The 21,098-nt window shown below is 44.6% G+C and overlaps 1 protein-coding gene across 3 annotated transcripts in view; it reads left to right on the plus strand.

Moving 5' to 3' along the window:
* The window catches only part of LOC134586005 (retinol dehydrogenase 7-like), a 35,933-nt gene extending 22,700 nt beyond the window's left edge, over positions 1-13,233 (plus strand). The window contains exons 4-5 of one of the 3 annotated variants that reach the window (XM_063441507.1): positions 4,213-4,343; positions 12,602-13,233. In XM_063441507.1, the coding sequence (XP_063297577.1) occupies positions 4,213-4,343; positions 12,602-12,934 (464 nt within the window). In that variant the 3' untranslated portion in view covers positions 12,935-13,233. The remainder of the gene's footprint in view (positions 1-4,212; positions 4,344-12,601) is intronic. The other 2 variants (XM_063441506.1, XM_063441505.1) reach the window with 2 other exon arrangements.
* The last annotated feature ends 7,865 nt before the right edge of the window (positions 13,234-21,098 follow it).

Raw genomic sequence — 21,098 nt, forward strand, 5'->3', positions numbered from 1 at the left:
ATTATTCTGTGAAGCTACAACGCCAAGTAAGAGACCAGGTTATTTCAGTTTCTATGGTTATAATTTTCATAGATTTGATGGGCCTGTCTCATTTTGGGACATTCTCTCAGTTTGGGTATTCAAATAACCCCACAAAGGCCTTCCATTTGAGAAAGCAGACACTCCAGGGTATCTTATATGGTGTATATTGTACCTTAACTTTTTACATATAAGTTGTATTTTGTACATTTGATATGTTCCACTGTAATAAAATCCCTCACACAGGCCCGCATGCTGGAGGGGACTTATCGGGTGGCCCTAAATGCATGGGTAATATTGCTGAACAGGGGCCTGGTCCTTTAAGACCACGACCGGGCCCCTGTAGTGTTGGACTTTCTCCCAGTGTGTGTATATATATACAGGGGTCAAGTCCTGGGGAATAAAGTGTGGGAACTCACTCGAGTTCCACCCTCACCCCACCACCAGAAAAAACTAAACTTGCATGCATATATAAACATGTACACACACAGACTCTCAGACACACAGGTACACACACACATACATAAATACATGCGTACATACATACACTCAGACACATACACTCACAGACACACACTCCCAGACATATACACATGCACTCACAGACACATACACACAGACACACACACATAAACTCACAGACACACACACACTCCCAGACACATACATACAGACACACACACACTCCCAGACACACACACACACACTCCCAGACTCACACACATACAGACACACACACACTCCCAGACACACACAGACACACTCCGACACACACACACATACACTCAGACACACACACACACACACTCACACTCACAGACATACATACACTCACAGACACACACACTCACATACACAAAAATTATTTGTATTTTTTTTTTTTAATTTAAAAATGTCCACCCAGCCTCCCTACCTGGAAAGCTGGCGTGGACCTGTCCCTGGGGTCCAGTGGGGCTTCAGTGCGGCCGGCTCTTGTCTTGCTGTCAGACGCGGCGAGGGAGCTGTGTTCTCTCTGCTCCCTCTCACCGCGCGGGCTGTCTACTGATGCCAGGAGCCGGAAATGACGTCATATTCCGGCTCCCAGCATCAGCAAACGGCGCGGTGAGAGGGAGCAGAGAGAACACAGCTCCCTCGCCGCGTCTGACAGCAAGACAAGAGCCGGCCGGGGGGGATCCTTTAGGTGGCCATTAGGACCATAAACGTGAACGGCGTTCCTGCACTAAAAAAAGTGCAGGAACGCCGTTCGCACGCGTTCCTGCAGGACTCGAGCCCTATATATATGTGTGTATATATATATATATATTTGAGAAAGAGGCGCAAGGAGCAGTAGCTGGCCCATCAGTTGACCCTCACACGGACCCTGCCAGAATGATTTGTTTCCCATCCCCCTCACTCCTCCACAGCAGCGCTAAGGGGCTGGGGGGGAGGAGACGCATGAAAGGGCTGGGGGGGAGGAGACGCATGAAAGGGCTGGGGGGGAGGAGACGCATGAAAGGGCTGGGGGGGAGGAGACGCATGAAAGGGCTGGGGGGGAGGAGACGCATGAAAGGGCTGGGGGGGAGGAGACGCATGAAAGGGCTGGGGGGGAGGAGACGCATGAAAGGGCTGGGGGGGAGGAGACGCATGAAAGGGCTGGGGGGGAGGAGACGCATGAAAGGGCTGGGGGGGAGGAGACGCATGAAAGGGCTGGGGGGGAGGAGACGCATGAAAGGGCTGGGGGGGAGGAGACGCATGAAAGGGCTGGGGGGAGGAGACGCATGAAAGGGCTGGGGGGGAGGAGACGCATGAAAGGGCTGGGGGGGAGGAGACGCATGAAAGGGCTGGGGGGGAGGAGACGCATGAAAGGGCTGGGGGGGAGGAGACGCATGAAAGGGCTGGGGGGGAGGAGACGCATGAAAGGGCTGGGGGGGAGGAGACGCATGAAAGGGCTGGGGGGGAGGAGACGCATGAAAGGGCTGGGGGGGAGGAGACGCATGAAAGGGCTGGGGGGGAGGAGACGCATGAAAGGGCTGGGGGGGAGGAGACGCATGAAAGGGCTGGGGGGGAGGAGACGCATGAAAGGGCTGGGGGGGAGGAGACGCATGAAAGGGCTGGGGGGGAGGAGACGCATGAAAGGGCTGGGGGGGAGGAGACGCATGAAAGGGCTGGGGGGGAGGAGACGCATGAAAGGGCTGGGGGGGAGGAGACGCATGAAAGGGCTGGGGGGGAGGAGACGCATGAAAGGGCTGGGGGGGAGGAGACGCATGAAAGGGCTGGGGGGGAGGAGACGCATGAAAGGGCTGGGGGGAGGAGACGCATGAAAGGGCTGGGGGGGAGGAGACGCATGAAAGGGCTGGGGGGGAGGAGACGCATGAAAGGGCTGGGGGGAGGAGACGCATGAAGGGGCTGGGGGGGAGGAGACGCATGAAAGGGCTGGGGGGGAGGAGACGCATGAAGGGGCTGGGGGGGATGAGACGCATGAAGGGTCGGGGGGAATGAGACGCATGAAGGGTCGGGGGGGAATGAGACGCATGAAGGGTCGGGGGGGAATGAGACGCATGAAGGGTCGGGGGGGGAATGAGACGCATGAAGGGTCGGGGGGAATGAGACGCATGAAGGGTCGGGGGGAATGAGACGCATGAAGGATCGGGGGGGAATGAGACGCATGAAGGGTCGGGGGGGGAATGAGACGCATGAAGGGTCGGGGGGGGGAATGAGACGCATGAAGGGTCGGGGGGGGGAATGAGACGCATGAAGGGTCGGGGGGGAATGAGACGCATGAAGGGTCGGGGGGGGAATGAGACGCATGAAGGGTCGGGGGGGGAATGAGACGCATGAAGGGTCGGGGGGGGAATGAGACGCATGAAGGGTCGGGGGGGGAATGAGACACGCAGAGGTGCTGGGAGTTGATTGAGACAGAAGGGAGGAGAAAGAAACATGGGGGGAGGCATACAAAGGGCATGGGGGTGAGAAAGATACCCAAGTTGCAAAGCAAGAAACAGTTCATAGTGAATAAGCATGATGGGAGTTGTCCTTCATGAGATTAGTAACTTGTAGCAATGAAGGTTTGAGTAAGCAAGCATTAGTTAATTAATAAATGATATTGCAGACAAATAGCTGAAAGATATACTTAAGGTTAATATGGGTAGTCCTCCAATAGTTCAGAGATATGGTCCACTTGTAAAGTAGCAAAGTATCCGTTCTCCAGTAATCCTTTATGGCATGCAGCAATCCTTGTATTTGCTCCAAGGCTGGAACGGCTTGTCTGAGCTTGTGGAGAGGTAAGTCTGGTGGCAGTAGCTCCCAGTAGCTGAGCCTGTGGAGCCCGCGGTCTCGCGGAGGCAGCTCACACAATCAATCACCAAGCACCCTCTCTCTGGCCCAGTCTCCCTAAATACCGTCAGAGCTGTGTCAGAGGGGGGCGGGGTCCGGCTCCTCACCGCTGAGTGCCGAACCCGGTAGTGTTACTCCATGACACATTCACCATTTCAGTCCCATTTCCAAACTTTCCATAATATGTCAAGGTAGTTGGACTGAAACATGGATTATATGCAAATGCATGTCTGCTTGTTTTGAAGCCTTATGAGTGCTTTCTTTCACGTTAGAGTAATAGTTTTCAATTTTAAGTTATCTTTTCAATCTCTATATCTGCACACTATGCTGGAGTGACGCATTATTGAGCGGATATAGAATTTTTCCAGGGCTGATTTTAGTTCCCAGTCTGACACTGTAGATGCGTGACAGAGTAAAAAAAGTAGCAAACGTATAAATCATAGTTTACATTGAAGCGTGCCTACAGAGCTGTACATTACAGCAAACAATTTCACAGGTACTGACAAACAAACGAGAGTTTTATAAACCCTAGTAGTTCACTATTCCACTTACAATCAATCTAGAAAAAAAAATGACAATGCTGTAATGATAGTTGTGGCTCTCCATCAAATTCCTTGCAGGAATAGCTTCACACATAAAATTCCATAAAGCCTCATGATTTGCTGTGAAAAATGTGTGTGTTTAACAAGAAGGTGCAATATCGTATCCGTATACTAATGTATAATACATATTGCAAATGGAAGATAACTCCTCAACTCCTTCCTTCTACATTGTGCTACATTATAATTATTATTGTTCAATTATGTTTTGATATTACACAAGTTTATGAGCTGTAGGTGGGGTTTCACAAATTCTTCACTTTATTTATTTTTCTTTTTGTAGGGCGTATGGTGTTTTTATCAAGCACCAGCGCCATTATGAGTTTAGGAAATGGCATCTATTCGTTGACGAAGGCTGGCATCGAAAAATTCTGTGATTCTCTCCGGTTAGAAATGAAAAGATTTGGAGTAAAGGTAAAATTGATCCTTTTATGCTTATTTTTGGGAAACTGCTAGCAAACCGCTCTGCTTAATAAGCAATTCATTTCAGGTTTTGGGTGAAATTCTTCTTTTCAAGATTTTTATATGTAGCAGTCCATTTATTTTTCATTCTTTATTTTTGGGGTGCTTTCAATACATAGTAAACAAAAGGTGACCTTGGATTTGACATAACATGGGTACTGTGTGTTACATGGGTACAACAAGGATTCTGCACCAATTTTCACATGTAAAGAAAGAAAAAGGTACAAACTAAGATCAGACAGTATCGACTAAGGAAGCACGTATCAGCAGGTACAGTTAGCTGGAAATAATGATCAAGTTATATCCGTCTGTAGGGTATCAGCTAGGAACAAGTTGGTTACCGATAACCCCAGGTCCTGGAACAGGTAGTGTGCTTGGTAACAGGGGAGGTTTTGCAGTTTTTCTCCACTAGGAGCCATCGGGAGCCTCATTTGTAGAATATCTTATGGTCTATGAAGACTTGGGTGACATGTCAGAAAAACTGTCTCCAAATAGTCGTATGGCAGCCTTGGAAGGTTGTGGAAGTGGTGCCCCTGGTTGCCCCCATTATAATCCCGTTGTCTGAATCCTTAAAAAACCTCAGTAAAACATCCCTGTTTTGCATAGACAGGAGGCCCCTGATGAAGTGGGGCAGTTCCTCAGAGACATTTCTTGCCCTTGACCTATCCTGCAAGATAGCCTTGCGGTTATTCAGATCAGCATTACTTTTTTGCAAGGTGTTGAGGGCCGCGTCTGTGGCAGTCTGTGCCACCTTTTGTAGCACCTAGATTCTCTTCCGCTGAAACAATTCGGCCGATGAGCGCTGCCATTGTGGGCACTGTTGTCTTTGGGAATGTAGGCAGGTTTTTCTCTTCCATGGAAGCCGAAGTATAGGCCCCCACAGGTGCCATTTTGGCCTTCTCTGGCCCAACCTGCTTGCGCAGTAACATCCTGATATCTCAGGATCTTGGGTCTGGATCTGCCTGGTACTTCTTGGATTTTTTTTTTTCCTATCGGTATCGGAGGGGAAGGCAACCAAAACCCAAAACCAGGTATGTGGGTACGCGGTAAGGAGCAGGTAAGCACTATTTTCAACTTGTAGAACCAGAGCTCATGCAGTGTGCGTCCGACTAGATCGAGCATAACATAAATATGTTATGCCAGCTGAATGGCAAGCGTTTTAGATTTGCAGATGTAATATAATTGATTTTCTTTTGAACCGAAAGAGAGGGTTGCAGCATAGTACTTACTCATACAATATCTGTGTAGCCACCCCTTGCTTTCCTGGAAACTGAATTTGGGGTAATATCTGCAAATCTACATATTTGGTAGTGGATCAGCTGTCACGATGTACAGATAAAATTCAATTATTTGCAGATTATAATTGGAAATCTTAAAATTTTGAAAAATAAAGAAACATTAAATGCATTTACATATGACTCACATTACATTAAACTCATTTGTGTTGAACAAATATGAGTGAATATCATTTGCACAAATCTGTAAATAACCAGCAGGTCAGTATATAACCAATAGATGTATATGATTTCCATCTAAATGTTATCCATGTAGTCAAACTCTGACAATCCTGCAACTGTATCAAAACTCTGAAAGCTCAGTGGGAGATACTGATAAAGGAAAAAAAAACAGCCAGGAAGGAAAAGGATGGTTGGATGCCAGATGATGCTTAGTGCCTGTCTCTGTACTTTCTACAATATTCTACGTCATGGCAACGGTTCATAACAACTGTTTGTCAATAAACAGAAGAACCTACCTAGGCAAGTTGTAACTATGGCTCAGTTTGAAATGTGTTCCAGATCAGCTGCCATTGCCTTTATTTTGCCATTCAGGCTTACAAAAATTCCGAGTTCATTGAATAACCCTGTCAGCCTCTATAGTATTTGAAAATACCATATTCTATATGAGGCAAAAGAAATTTCCACCCGTGAGAATGGGTCCAGAGATTGGAACCGTCTCGTTGGTGGAAATACACCTTGATGGACACTCCAGAGATGTCCTGGGGCTTAACCCCTATATATGGAAAGAACAAACGGAAAGCTCAAAGAGCTGGAATGAACCAGACTGGTTGAGTATATTACCGGAAATCGGAGAAAATAAATATAATAATATAGCTGTGTAATCAGGAAAGATAATAATAATAATAGTAAATAAATAATAGAATCACATCTAACACAAAGTGCAATCTTGCCTTAGTGGCTCACCTCTATATATGCCTATAGATACCCTTATCCTATTATGTACAACACATGCGACTGGTTAGTGACTTTATTTGGGCTATATGAATGGTCAAGTCCAGTGGCTTATGAACATATTCGGTAGGTAAATGTCATGCAGCTGACACGGGTATCCAGGATGTGGTCACTATATGTGCCCTGAGTGATTTAGGGAGTGCCTTGTAGCTACTGGTAGCTCTGGCGTGATTAGTGGCCTGTATATATTCAGACTACATCACAAAAAATACCCAGACCAACATTGAGGGACAGCATGTGAATATAACCTGTGGTTTAAATATCTAGCAACTGTAGAGGATTGATAGATCCCTCTCGAAGCTGGTGCCAGATAGTTGTAACTCTAATTATATATAAGTTACATATCAATATAAGGAACTATTCATCATGCATAATTGGGTCCCATAGAGGGTCAAAGGAAATTGCCCTAAACAGGCAAACCAACTGTGACCACCGGGCGAGAGAGAGAGGTGAAAAATGAAGATTAAGGTGCCTCTATGTGCAGAACCATACTTAGGATGTTGGTTACCTGCACATAGTGATAGATAGCCTAGTGAGGAAAAGAGTGAGGAAAATGAGCCCAGATGAGCCCGACGCGCGTTTCGGTGCTGTGATGCACCTTCGTCAGGGGCTGACTGGAGACTGAGTCCCAGTCTCCTTTTACATGAATTTAGGTCCCGGTATCTCTAGCTCTGTCCAATCAGGAAGCTAGTGTCATGCGCATTCCGGCTCCAGAACGTCATGTGGTCATTATGCTAATCGTGGCAGCCAATCATAGTGTTGGTGCTGTGACGTGTCTCCAGGAGCTGTTTAACCAGCTGAGTGCTGAGAGAGTCCGTGCACGTCGTTGGATACAATGTTAGCTGTGGAAGTTTAACACAGCTGCTGTCACTAGGGACAGTGTATCCAGTAGATTCAAGGCAGTCACGGCTTTTCTTAACCAGCTGAGTGCTGGGAGAGATAGAGTTCGTTCCCATGCACGTCGTTGGAAATACCGTTAGCTGTGAAAGCCTGATAAGGCTACTGTCACTAGGGATAATGTACCCAATATTAGACTCATAACACCCACGGTTTTTCAGGGGTTTATGAGTTGTCCCGATTGGAATGTATCTATTCAGATTCCCAGTTAGGCAATAAACAGTCCATGGGATTTACGCATATATATGAATAGAGGTTTTATTGTCGATCTTCTAGTATTAATGGAAGTGATGAGAATCACTTCTACATTACAGTGTATGATCGATATAGGGAAAGTGACTCAAACCGAACTTCTGATGCCCCGCATTCGCATAGCTTTAATTTAGCTCATACAGTAGCGTGCACCTAGGGATTAGGAGTATATGGTTTACTGGATAGTAGGTCTAAATCTTTAAGATCTATTTGATGTCCGCCGACAGTGACAGACCCAAGACTGCTATGTAATATGTTTTAGATTCTTAGAGATAGTGCATAGATATCTAACTTATGGAGCCCTAACCATAGCATGAATAACATGTATAAATATTCATAGCATGGTCAAGTTGTGGTTTAAATGAGGGGTGGAGCGGAATGCTATGTATTGGGACAGATGGTCATTGGACCCTAAGAGATACGGTTCTAAAAAATAGAAAGAATTATTATATATACATATTTACAGAATATACAGATTACACGTAATACTTTAATATATTGTTGATACAGCTTGCTTGAACATGTATGGAGTCTCACGACTAGGCTAACCTAGAGGAGAATAAAACTCAGATCATAGTGATTATAGTTGTGGATACTCTCAGAGTTTGCCTTGGATGCAAATAGGTAACAGACACTGAGTGTCTATTAGGAAAGAATAGCCACTTAGCTCTAGTTGGTAGAAAAGTGATATTCAGTGTGTTCATATAAAGGAGGTATATGAGAATCCTTCATTTAGACCAAATGAGGAGAGGGTTTTCAATGTAAAGATCCAGTAACTCTCCCTTTGGAGTAATTTACTGTCTATATCTCCCTTTCTAGGGCCTAGTTTAATTTTTTCAATACCATTAAAACGTAGGCCATGTGCTGAGCCATCATGTCTCAATTTGAGATGTCTAGAGATGACCGTGTCTATGTGTCTAGAGGGGTTCACCGAATTCACATGTTCGAGAATTCGTTTCTTAAAAGGTCTAAAGGTCTTTCCAACATACATGAGGTTACAACTACAGGTTAGAAGGTAAATCAGACCTTCTAAGATCTACTGGTACCAAGTCACCTCTCCCTACCAAAAGTTGAAAATACATGGCTAAGAACTCCAGCAGTCGGCACATTTCAATGTGGCCGCTGTAAGGCATGTAGATTTATCCGGAAAAAATCAAAACGTTCTTTTAAGATCTACTGGTACCAAGTCACCTCTCCCTACTGGTACCAAGTCACCTCTCCCTACCAAAAGTTGAAAATACATGGCTAAGAACTCCAGCAGTCGGCACATTTCAATGTGGCCGCTGTAAGGCATGTAGATTTATCCGGAAAAAATCAAAAACGTTCTCGAATTCCACAAATACACAGACACATGAGGTTAATACTTTCTTAAATTGCCAAACGTCAGGTCTGATTTACCTTCTAACCTGTAGTTGTAACCTCATGTATGTTGGACCTTTTAACCTTTAGACCTTTTAAGAAATGAATTCTCGAACATGTGAATTCGGTGAACCCCTCTAGACACATAGACACGGTCATCTCTAGACATCTCAAATTGAGACATGATGGCTCAGCACATGGCCTACGTTTTAATGGTATTGAAAAAATTAAACTAGGCCCTAGAAAGGGAGATATAGACAGTAAATTACTCCAAAGGGAGAGTTACTGGATCTTTACATTGAAAACCCTCTCCCCATTTGGTCTAAATGAAGGATTCTCATATACCTCCTTTATATGAACACACTGAATATCACTTTTCTACCAACTAGAGCCAAGTGGCTATTCTTTCCTAATAGACACTCAGTGTCTGTTACCTATTTGCATCCAAGGCAAACTCTGAGAGTATCCACAACTATAATCACTATGATTTGAGTTTTATTTTCCTCTAGGTTAGCCTAGTCGTGAGACTCCATACATGTTCAAGCAAGCTGAATCAACAATATATTAAAGTATTACGTGTAATCTGTATATTCTGTAAATATGTATATATAATAATTCTTTCTATTTTTTAGAACCGTATCTCTTAGGGTCCAATGACCATCTGTCCCAATACATAGCATTCCGCTCCACCCCTCATTTAAACCACAACTTGACCATGCTATGAATATTTATACATGTTATTCATGCTATGGTTAGGGCTCCATAAGTTAGATATCTATGCACTATCTCTAAGAATCTAAAACATATTACATAGCAGTCTTGGGTCTGTCACTGTCGGCGGACATCAAATAGATCTTAAAGATTTAGACCTACTATCCAGTAAACCATATACTCCTAATCCCTAGGTGCACGCTACTGTATGAGCTAAATTATAGCTATGTGAATGCGGGGCATCAGAAGTTCGGTTTGAGTCACTTTCCCTATATCGATCATACACTGTAATGTAGAAGTGATTCTCATCACTTCCATTAATACTAGAAGATCGACAATAAAACCTCTATTCATATATATGCGTAAATCCCATGGACTGTTTATTGCCTAACTGGGAATCTGAATAGATACATTCCAATCGGGACAACTCATAAACCCCTGAAAAACCGTGGGTGTTATGAGTCTAATATTGGGTACATTATCCCTAGTGACAGTAGCCTTATCAGGCTTTCACAGCTAACGGTATTTCCAACGACGTGCATGGGAACGAACTCTATCTCTCCCAGCACTCAGCTGGTTAAGAAAAGCCGTGACTGCCTTGAATCTACTGGATACACTGTCCCTAGTGACAGCAGCTGTGTTAAACTTCCACAGCTAACATTGTATCCAACGACGTGCACGGACTCTCTCAGCACTCAGCTGGTTAAACAGCTCCTGGAGACACGTCACAGCACCAACACTATGATTGGCTGCCACGATTAGCATAATGACCACATGACGTTCTGGAGCCGGAATGCGCATGACACTAGCTTCCTGATTGGACAGAGCTAGAGATACCGGGACCTAAATTCATGTAAAAGGAGACTGGGACTCAGTCTCCAGTCAGCCCCTGACGAAGGTGCATCACAGCACCGAAACGCGCGTTGGGCTCATCTGGGCTCATTTTCCTCACTCTTTTCCTCACTAGGCTATCTCACTATGTGCAGGTAACCAACATCCTAAGTATGGTTCTGCACATAGAGGCACCTTAATCTTCATTTTTCACCTCTCTCTCTCGCCCGGTGGTCACAGTTGGTTTGCCTGTTTAGGGCAATTTCCTTTGACCCTCTATGGGACCCAATTATGCATGATGAATAGTTCCTTATATTGATATGTAACTTATATATAATTAGAGTTACAACTATCTGGCACCAGCTTCGAGAGGGATCTATCAATCCTCTACAGTTGCTAGATATTTAAACCACAGGTTATATTCACATGCTGTCCCTCAATGTTGGTCTGGGTATTTTTTGTGATGTAGTCTGAATATATACAGGCCACTAATCACGCCAGAGCTACCAGTAGCTACAAGGCACTCCCTAAATCACTCAGGGCACATATAGTGACCACATCCTGGATACCCGTGTCAGCTGCATGACATTTACCTACCGAATATGTTCATAAGCCACTGGACTTGACCATTCATATAGCCCAAATAAAGTCACTAGCCAGTCGCATGTGTTGTACATAATAGGATAAGGGTATCTATAGGCATATATAGAGGTGAGCCACTAAGGCAAGATTGCACTTTGTGTTAGATGTGATTCTATTATTTATTTACTATTATTATCTTTCCTGATTACACAGCTATTATATTATATTTATTTTCTTCGATTTCCAGTAATATACTCAACCAGTCTGGTTCATTCCAGCTCTTTGAGCATTCCGTTTGTTCTTTCCATATTCTATATGATCATACATATATTTTTAATTCCATTGATCTGCATGTTTGAAATGTTCTGTGTACTGCATTCAGCCAGGAACCTCAGTGGGTAATCATATGGAGGTATAGTGCATAGGGAAAGGTACTCAGATGTATTTATTTTTATCTTAATCTCCTACAATCTACGTAATTTATTAGAAGTCTTTATTTTTTCAGATGCTTCCTGTACCTAGAACATGATTAGCTGCACTTCCCTGATAAGATCTTGGAAAATAAAATCTTGTTAGATGTTACTATGCCTTCAATGCAGTGGGCATATTGGTTATGGTCTGCCTTGTCAGAAAGATCAGTCTGAAAGTAGTCTAAAGGTATAGGATCGCAGTGTGATGGCACATGTGTCCGAATAATTGTGCGACACTTACAATAAATAGGCATGTCTCAAATCCCCTTTGGCTGCATCGTATTTTTTTTTGGTTTGTTTTTGTTTTCAAAATTATGCTTTATTTGTTAAGTTATTCATAAGGAAAACCTGCAGATTGACCAAAGTTGACAAATTGTGATCTTTGTCAACGTTGCCATTGGCCATCTTAATCTATACTCCCCTCCCTCCAGTGTCGTGTCACTTCTGGAAACGTCATGTCGCAGGTTCTCAGTGTTGACTCTCAACATTTTGGGAGTCAACAATGAGGTCAGTGGAAGCTGCCTTGTATTAGGCACGATTGTGATTTAGAAACTTTAAGATGGCTATGCTGAGAAAGAAGACTAGATGGGAAAGGAAAAACTTAAAAAAAAATGGTTAGTTGCATCAGTCCTGTTATCAAAAAAGGTTGGGGGAAGGATTCCGGCCACTAGGGAAAGGTAGTCGAGGGATAAACAAAATGATGAAGATGCTTTAATTAAATGATGTTGCCTGGTATCACTCGTGAACTTTTTCTAACCCAGGTCTTCTGCCACTAACATATTATTTACAATTAATGCCCTTATAAAAAAAAAAATAGAGCAATCACAGTAATTTATTTTTTTATTTTTTCCTTTGTCAGGTCAGCATTATTCAACCCGGAAATTACGCAAGGGCCACAAATATCCAACCGCAGAGGACTGCAGAAGAGGTTTGGAATTCCATCCCTGCACACGCCAAAGATGTTTATGACTTGGAATTTGTAAAGAAAATGACCGACTTTATTAATAGAGAAGTTCTCAAGGGAAGCGATAAAGGCTATGAGATCATAGATGCCATTGTAGATGCTCTTACATCAGATAAACCAAAGATCCGGTATTTGGAGGCAAGCCTAAAGGAAAGGATTTCAGTGTTTTTGTACTTCTATTTACCAACCTCTCTTGTGGACGCAATTCTGGCTAAATCTATCAAATAGTGACTGGTGCTTAGTAAACTTATTTTTGTAACTTTATTTACCAATGTCAGTTATCTTACATTGTATCCATTTCAACGAATCAGACGCACGTTTAGAGATCGGGGCAGTCAGTGTTATTCACCAGAGTGCAAACTTTCAGAAATTCTACATTTTAAAACTGTAGGCCAAGTTGGAAAAATCTTTTTTTCAAGTTCAGCTATTTTAGATGACAATTTCCTGTCAGTTAACACATTTATGTAAAACCCTAATTGGTTTATTTCAGTCATAATTCATGCAGGTTTTTTACATTTATTAAGTATGAAAAATAAAACTAAATGTAAAAACTGACTCCTCTTTATTCTACAAATGGGTGTCTCCATCTTGGCAGGAACAAAAAAAAAAATTGAAAACCCCCCCTGTTGGCAGTACAAATAAATTACTAAAATTATGTGGTCGCTTTTAAATAACTGGTGATATAAATTAAATCAGGAAATACATCTGAATCACTTAAGTCCCTTACACTAACTATGATGAGCTTAGTATTTCTCTGCTTCTAGGAACAGTTCCCTCTAGTTCGGTTTCAGAGTTACCCGCAGTGCTTTTTCTCCGTATGATATTTGCAACCTACCGAACACTGACCACTCCCCTGGCTCGTTAACTACAAAGTAACCACAAACTTAAGTGCTCTCTCTGTGTGGCTGCCGTTCGCATAACCAAACAACGCATGCTTTGGAAAATGGCGGCCATCTTGTCTCCCGAACACAGGTCGCCAAGCGTGTGGAACTCAGTCGGAAACGTCAACAAGCCAATCTGTGACTTTGTACCGACGCCTGCTTTCGTTCCTGACAAGGCAGAAGAGCGCTGTTCGGTGGAAATGTTCGCACGAACTAGGCGAACATTTGCTACTCCGAAAGGTGTCAAAGCACCAAATGCCCTGGAACTGTTTTGGCAAGAGACCACGTGTGCAGCCGGTCAATACTTTACCCCAGTGGCGATTTGACTAGAACTCATGGATCTGAGCGCTATTTGGACAACTTGGGTGCTCAGACCCAGGCTATCCGGGGATATAATACTTGTGGGAGTTCCTATTGATATTCTATGTATTGTGGGGTGTTTTTTTTTAAAAATATTTTGTACCTCTAGTGCCTGGGAGATAAGTGAGCTTGCTTTTGCGTAAACTAATTATCTCCCAGACACAGAGGCGCCTTACTGTACATATGAATGGCGACCCCATGCTGGGGGTGTGTGTATATAAACCTCTTTTATACTTCAAGTCTTGGCTGATGTTTGGGTACACCAGAGTTATAATCACTGCTTCATTTCGGGATCTGGAAGACTCTTCAATGGATATACTCAGTCGGAGTATAGGGAATCCCTTCCACTAACAAATCGCTTTAACAATCTAAAGAAAATCTCCCCTCTAAATCACTATATTGAAGAAAAATAATAACCGTGTAGATAGCTTAATAAAATTGAGTGAGGAATTGATAACCCCTTACTGATAACATATCAAAGTGTTTGTACACACCCACTGCTCTCTAACAGATAACTAGCATAATACTAAATGTAGTCTTCTATACAGACAGATACATTGTCAGATTCTAGGATAGAGGGAAAAGCGCTTTGGCTTGTAATAACTCTAGCATGTGTAATTAAAGTTGAAAGCTTAGTGTGCTATAACAAATAACTGTTTAATAGTCCTCTATAACAAATAAAATGGCTCTGTATGCAAAATTTAACTTTATGTAATCTGTCTCTCTGTGGTTTACTGTGTCTGAATCTCTGATTATATTTTTCTCGATTTCTCTAGTTTTAATAGAATATATAAAATAAAGTAGGGCTCAATGCCAACCGCACCTCAAACAAAGTCATGTGAAAGCTTATAATATTCCAAAGAAGGCTTCTAGAAGCATAGCCAGACCAGTCTCTCAGCTTGTAGAGCTCTCCCATATCTAACAATTCCACTGTGAAGAACAGATGAGGTCTGCAACCATACTATGCTAGGATGGGATAACACCTGTAGGATAGGTGAGAACAAAGCAGAAAAATGGGCATGAGGCTCTGCTACATGACCACTAAAACTGAGATCTAGACATGTTCTAGAGTGGATCACCAATTCTCCATTTTTGAGCTGTATGCCAGTGGATCCTGGAGAAGAATGGATTGTTCCCTCTAAAGTCAGTGTTTCTACGGTCACGGATTACTGGAAACACAAGCCATGTTATTGCAGATTGCAAGCTACAATTATCCCCAGAGCTAGGTTAGCAGCTGACACACTCCCATTGGAACCAAATTTGCATCAGACAGACCTGTAATGGATTCTGAAAGGTATAGCAATGCTTTTGGGTGCAATAAGAGTGATCCAAATACAAAGATTGTCTTTTCTATTGGTTAGTGAAACTCAAACCATTTCTGATTATAGCACTAATGTGAGAGAATGCTCTCTAACCTAAAATGCCTAAACCTGCGGCACTGTAACAACAGTAACAAGTAAGTTTTCTTTAGCACGGTGTCCGTGGGGGCCATGAGGGCTGTGATGTCACTAGTGTGAAATATCACTGAATTGAATACAATCGTTAGATAAGGCTGACGAGTAGGTGATACAAATATAATCACCTTTTCTCAATAATTAGAACAGAGTAAACAATCTCGCTCTCTCTTTCCCCATAGACTTTAATGGTGACTTCTGCAGATATTTAATTTGCAACGTTTTTTCTAACAGTTTTGAATGATTTGAAAAGCTTATTAATCGAGGCCATAAATTGTCATGGTGCTTGGTGTGTTCCAGCAGGAATCCGTAATATTAAAATCAGTGAAAACCTGTTGGAGAATTGCAATTCCCATGGTGCTTTGTATCTCTAAGCAGCCAATCGATTGGGTATCAATCAATCAATCATTTATACATATGATGCAAGACAGGTTTGTCCTCTAAACTAAGTATTTGGAAATTACACTGCAGACACACAGTTGGTCCTTTTTATAATATTAACACTAATGCAGACAATAATAAGAAGTCCCATAACAATACACTACATTTCTATGTTTAATTAAAAAGCTAGTATTCCCCCCTGTATACTTACCAACACATAGCCATTGAGTAATGATTGACAGAATGGCAGCCTCTTCTGGATGCTGCGTGGGGTGTAATGAAGGAGATACGTAACATAGTGAGGTTAATACAAATGCCAAAATGAAGTCTAAAACAGCAGATTTCAAGCTTGTTTAGACTTCAATGTAATATTTTTGCATAAGTTTTTCAAATGATTTAATAGGTTGACAAACATTTGTAAAATTTTATATGGTCATATGTATTTTATATATATATTTTTTTACATTTTAATAATTAAAACCATCATTGTAAACATCTATTCAAGAAATACTAGTTGGGGGGGGCGGAGCCAGCAGCGCAACGGAGCAGTCGCATCTCAGTGAGCTCCGACTCCAACTTAACTTAAAAGAACTCTAAATGGTGAAATCTACACGCGCAACTACCTGTAAACCCGACCACGGAAGAAAGGTAGAACATGGGCAGAAAGTCCAAGAAAACAAAGGCTGACAAAAGCCCTCCCGGACGGGATATCGGCGAAATGCTGCGGAACACGCAACAGGCCGCATGGTCCAAGATGGCGCTGGAGGACGATATTGCCTCATACTCCTCAGAGGACTTTGACAAAGACCTGATGGAGGGAGTGTCCTTCGGGCCGACACCAAAATGCAACACGGTGCCCAACACACCCGGAGACCCGATCACTGTAAGCCAACTTAAAGAAATGCTGGCTGAATTACGCAAAGACCTATCTGCAGACATGGCCTACTATAAAGCAGCCATAGAAGGGGCCAAGTCGAAAATCACCCAGCTGGAGGCCTGTACGAGCACCCAGGACTCCAGATTAACAACGGTATAACAACAAGTAGCTGATCTAACAAAGCAGCAACATGCCACAGCAGATCGCCTGGATGCACTGGAGGACCAAAGGAGGCGCCACAACCTGAAAATCAGAGGGATACCTGACTCGGTGAGCCTCACTGAGCTACCCCACTACATCAGGCGCCTCCTGGGTGCCCTGCTCCCGCCAAAACAGGCAAAGTCCCTGAGGCTTGACGGGATGTTCCGACTACCGAAGCCGACCTGAGCTCCAGCATCCGCATCCGCGGACCTCATCTTACGATTCCAGAGCATATCGGACAAAGCGGCACTCCTAACTACACTGAGGGGCAAAACCCCCTTGTCGTTTGAGGGCAGCAAACTAACATTTTTCCAGGATATCACCAAGAGTACGCTTACCTGGCGGAAATCACTGCAGCCGCTACTACAACACCTCCACGCCAGAGAGCTGCTCTACCTATGGGGGACCCCGCGAGCAGTATTATTCACTTTTAACGGGACCTTACATAAAGCACAGAGCTACCAAGAATTGGAATCACTCCTGACATCTGCGGGTATACTCCAAGCTGCACTCACAAAAAGATCCAGGATCAACCCAGCTACCATACGGGAGTTCACCCTGAGGGAACCTCTGTGACCAACACCGGCTAGCCCGCCGACTTGAGACACTCGGGACTATATACTCCAAGGGGACACCTCTAACCCACCACCAACGATAACCATGTTTTACACAGTTTAAGACGTCCGCAAACTTCTGTTGTGTTTTATTAAGATGTTTTTGCAGATCGCTCCTGACACTTACCTGATGTTAGCTTTAATATTGCCCCAGCAAATCCTTCCCTACACTGACATAAAATAGCTCCGTCTCGCTTTTTGCAACACCCAAGTACAGATAATGGGACTTGTGACACACAGGCGGAAAACCAAACAGACAGACGATGAGCCCCCACATGCAGTAGCCCATATTGAAGCGACCAAAGCCGGGCTCTTATCGCGATAGCCCAGCCACACCACACCCCCTGCCGATAACTAGACGAGCCCTTTCAAAAAAGCATAAGCGCAAAACGGCAAAGCAGGGGTGGATCCCCTATGTGAAAGACACACATATAACACTCAACCCTGACAGCACAATCACATAGGCTTACACAGACGAGCATCAAGTATGTTTATAATAATGCAACCTTATTCAAAAATGTGCAATGTTTATATACGCCCATCACTGTTTTTAAAATGTTATATGTATCGCTGGCGAAGCTGTTGTGGCGTTGCCTACCACCATGTTTTATATGAGCACGATAAAATAAAGAATATAAAAAAAATAAATAAATACTAGTTGATTTGAAAAGCTTATAAAAAAATATTACATTGAGGCCTTAATTTGCTACAATTTGGATTTTGGTGGTATATTATATTTTTATATATCATAAATTAGAATGCTTATATACATATATATATAATTGATGCAGATGTAAAATAACAGATTAAGCCCTTAGTGAACGTACAGGGTATGTCAGCCAAAAAAACGGTCATTGTACATCTGCAGCACATTTGAGCGCTTCAAGCCGCTCTAAGGGTATTGCAGCGATGCCTCGATGTCGAGGCATCCTGCAATCCCCACCCCCCCCCCCCCACTGCCAAGCAACCGGGTGATCGCTACCCCGGAGCAATCACTTCCCTGTGATGCCCGGTAGTGATGTCGCGAACATAAAATTTTCCGTTCGCAAACGGCGAGCGCGAACTTCCGCAAATGTTCGCGAACAGGCGAACCGCCATAGACTTCAATAGGCAGGCGAATTTTAAAACCCACTGTGGCGAAACCAACTTCGCCACTGTGGGCTGGAGAAGCCTGGCCGCTAGCCTCCTGCCCTGCGACTATGGCCCCTGGACATATTGCACTTTAAAGACTATATTTGGGCATGTATAATTTATATTGCTGCTACTGGCCCTTTAAAATCAGCGGTGGACATTTTGGGACTACTGTCCCTTTAAGACTGTGAAGCATATTCTATTGTACTGCCTGTATATTGTATATGTATTTATGTATGCAGTTAACCTGGATTATATATATATATATGCAGCCTTCATCTGATTGTTCGGTAGAATCACTCCATTCATTGTATTGAGGAAACTACCGAACAACCAGACCACCCAGGATTAAGTGTGCCTCCAATTACTGTTTGCAACAATGTTGCAAACGGGTAATTGGCAATCATGTAATGTGTTCTGTGTCCTCTGGGTGGCCGCCATTCAGGAAACCAACACGTGGCGGCGGCCATCTTTAACTACCGAACAGCGGTGTTTTGCCGTCGAGTGTCTGGAACTGAAATCGGACACTTGACTAGGCAAACACCGCTGAGACCTCCATACTTCCAGAAGTTCGTATGGAAACTACCGAATGACCCCCCGTTCGGTAGAAAGAACCCCACAAACAAGGGAATTCATTCAAACCCTCTCCAGGCTCTATAACACAGGCAATTCGCCTGTTTTCATTCCCTTGTTTGTGACCGACCGCAGGGCCAAAATGCATGGAACTGATTTCGGATACTTTACCCATGCGGTCGGTCAATACTTTAAAGGTCCATAACTCCTGAACCATTTATCCGAATGGGCTGATTCTTGCATATGTTGTCCCCCTGAATAAGGGCTATCAGGGGATACCTGTTTTGGAGGTGTAGCATATGTATTTGGGGTACATCCAGGAATTGGGGAAAAAGGTGTACAGTATAATTGTGTTAAGTGTTAATCTAAGGGGAGGAAATGTGTGGGAGGTACATCCATGTGATTGGTTAATTTCATCCTCCCCCTGGGAGTGTCCTGTATGTACTTGTTGGTAATAAAAGCCAGACTGGGTGTCCCAGTCTTGAGTTCCTGCTTAACCCTCAAAATGAAGTGTCGTCTCGTTCTTGGGGGGGATTGGATTGTAAGCTGACTGCCAAGAGTGTAAGCCGATTGTATGCTTTTCTTGTTCAGCTGTTCCAGTTCAGAGTGTTATTTCGTATCCAGCTCGGGAGTTCTGATGTTCTGCAGTAGCTGTGCCTGTCTCTAGAAAAGGGGATTATCGCCTAAACGGATTTTTCCCCTTTTATGCTGAAACGGTCCGTTACAATTGGTGGCAGCGGTGGGATCGTTCCTACAACCAGAGGGACAGCTACAGACAACACCATTCCTGGATTACAAAGTGAGGGCAACGCCAGTACCCGTACAGCGCCCCTATCTACAAGGAACCAACTGCAGCAGAGCAAGCATGGCACCCAGCTACACTCAAGAGGCGTATGACAGAGAGGTCACCGCGGTGCTGGCTATATGCGGACCCAACCTCTCAGAGGATCTAATACAGCAGGTGAAGAAAGCAGTGCGAGAGTACTTGCCGCGGGAATCAGAGCGGGCCAGGGGGTTTGCAGACCTCCCTCCCCAGCGGCAATGTGTGGCCCAGGGAGCTGATGGTGTCGTCCATCCTCCCCAGCAGCCGTGTGTGTCCAAGGGAGCCGAAGGTGCAGTCCTTCCTCCCCAGCGGCAGGCTGAGTTACAGGGGGCAGAGGTTGTTGTTCCTGCCCCCCAGCAGCAAAGTGATATGCCAAGAAGGCAGTGTGAAGTGAAGGGAGAGGAGAGCAGCGTCCTCCCTCCCCAGCGGCAATGTGTGCCCCAGGGAGCTGATGGTGTCGTCCATCCTCCCCAGCAGCCGTGTGTGTCCAAGGGAGCCGAAGGTGCAGTCCTTCCTCCCCAGCGGCAGGCTGAGTTACAGGGGGCAGAGGTTGTTGTTCCTGCCCCCCAGCAGCAAAGTGATATGCCAAGAAGGCAGTGTGAAGGGAAGGGAGAGGAGAGCAGCGTCCTCCCTCCCCAGCGGCAATGTGTGCCCCAGGGAGCTGATGGTGTCGTCCATCCTCCCCAGCAGCCGTGTGTGTCCAAGGGAGCCGAAGGTGCAGTCCTTCCTCCCCAGCGGCAGGCTGAGTTACAGGGGGCAGAGGTTGTTGTTCCTGCCCCCCAGCAGCAAAGTGATATGCCAAGAAGGCAGTGTGAAGCGAAGGGAGAGGAGAGCAGCGTCCTCCCTCCCCAGCGGCAGTGTGTGCCCCAGGGAGCTGATGGTGTCGTCCATCCTCCCCAGCAGCCGTGTGTGTCCAAGGGAGCCGAAGGTGCAGCCCTTCCTCCCCAGCGGCAGGCTGAGTTACAGGGGGCAGAGGTTGTTGTTCCTGCCCCCCAGCAGCAAAGTGAGATGCCAAGAAGGCAGTGTGAAGCGAAGGGGGAGGAGAGCAGCGTCCTCCCTCCCCAGCGGCAGTGTGTGCCCCAGGGAGCTGATGGTGT

This window comes from Pelobates fuscus, chromosome 2 (genome assembly GCF_036172605.1).
Source record: "Pelobates fuscus isolate aPelFus1 chromosome 2, aPelFus1.pri, whole genome shotgun sequence".
NCBI lineage: Eukaryota > Metazoa > Chordata > Amphibia > Anura > Pelobatidae > Pelobates > Pelobates fuscus.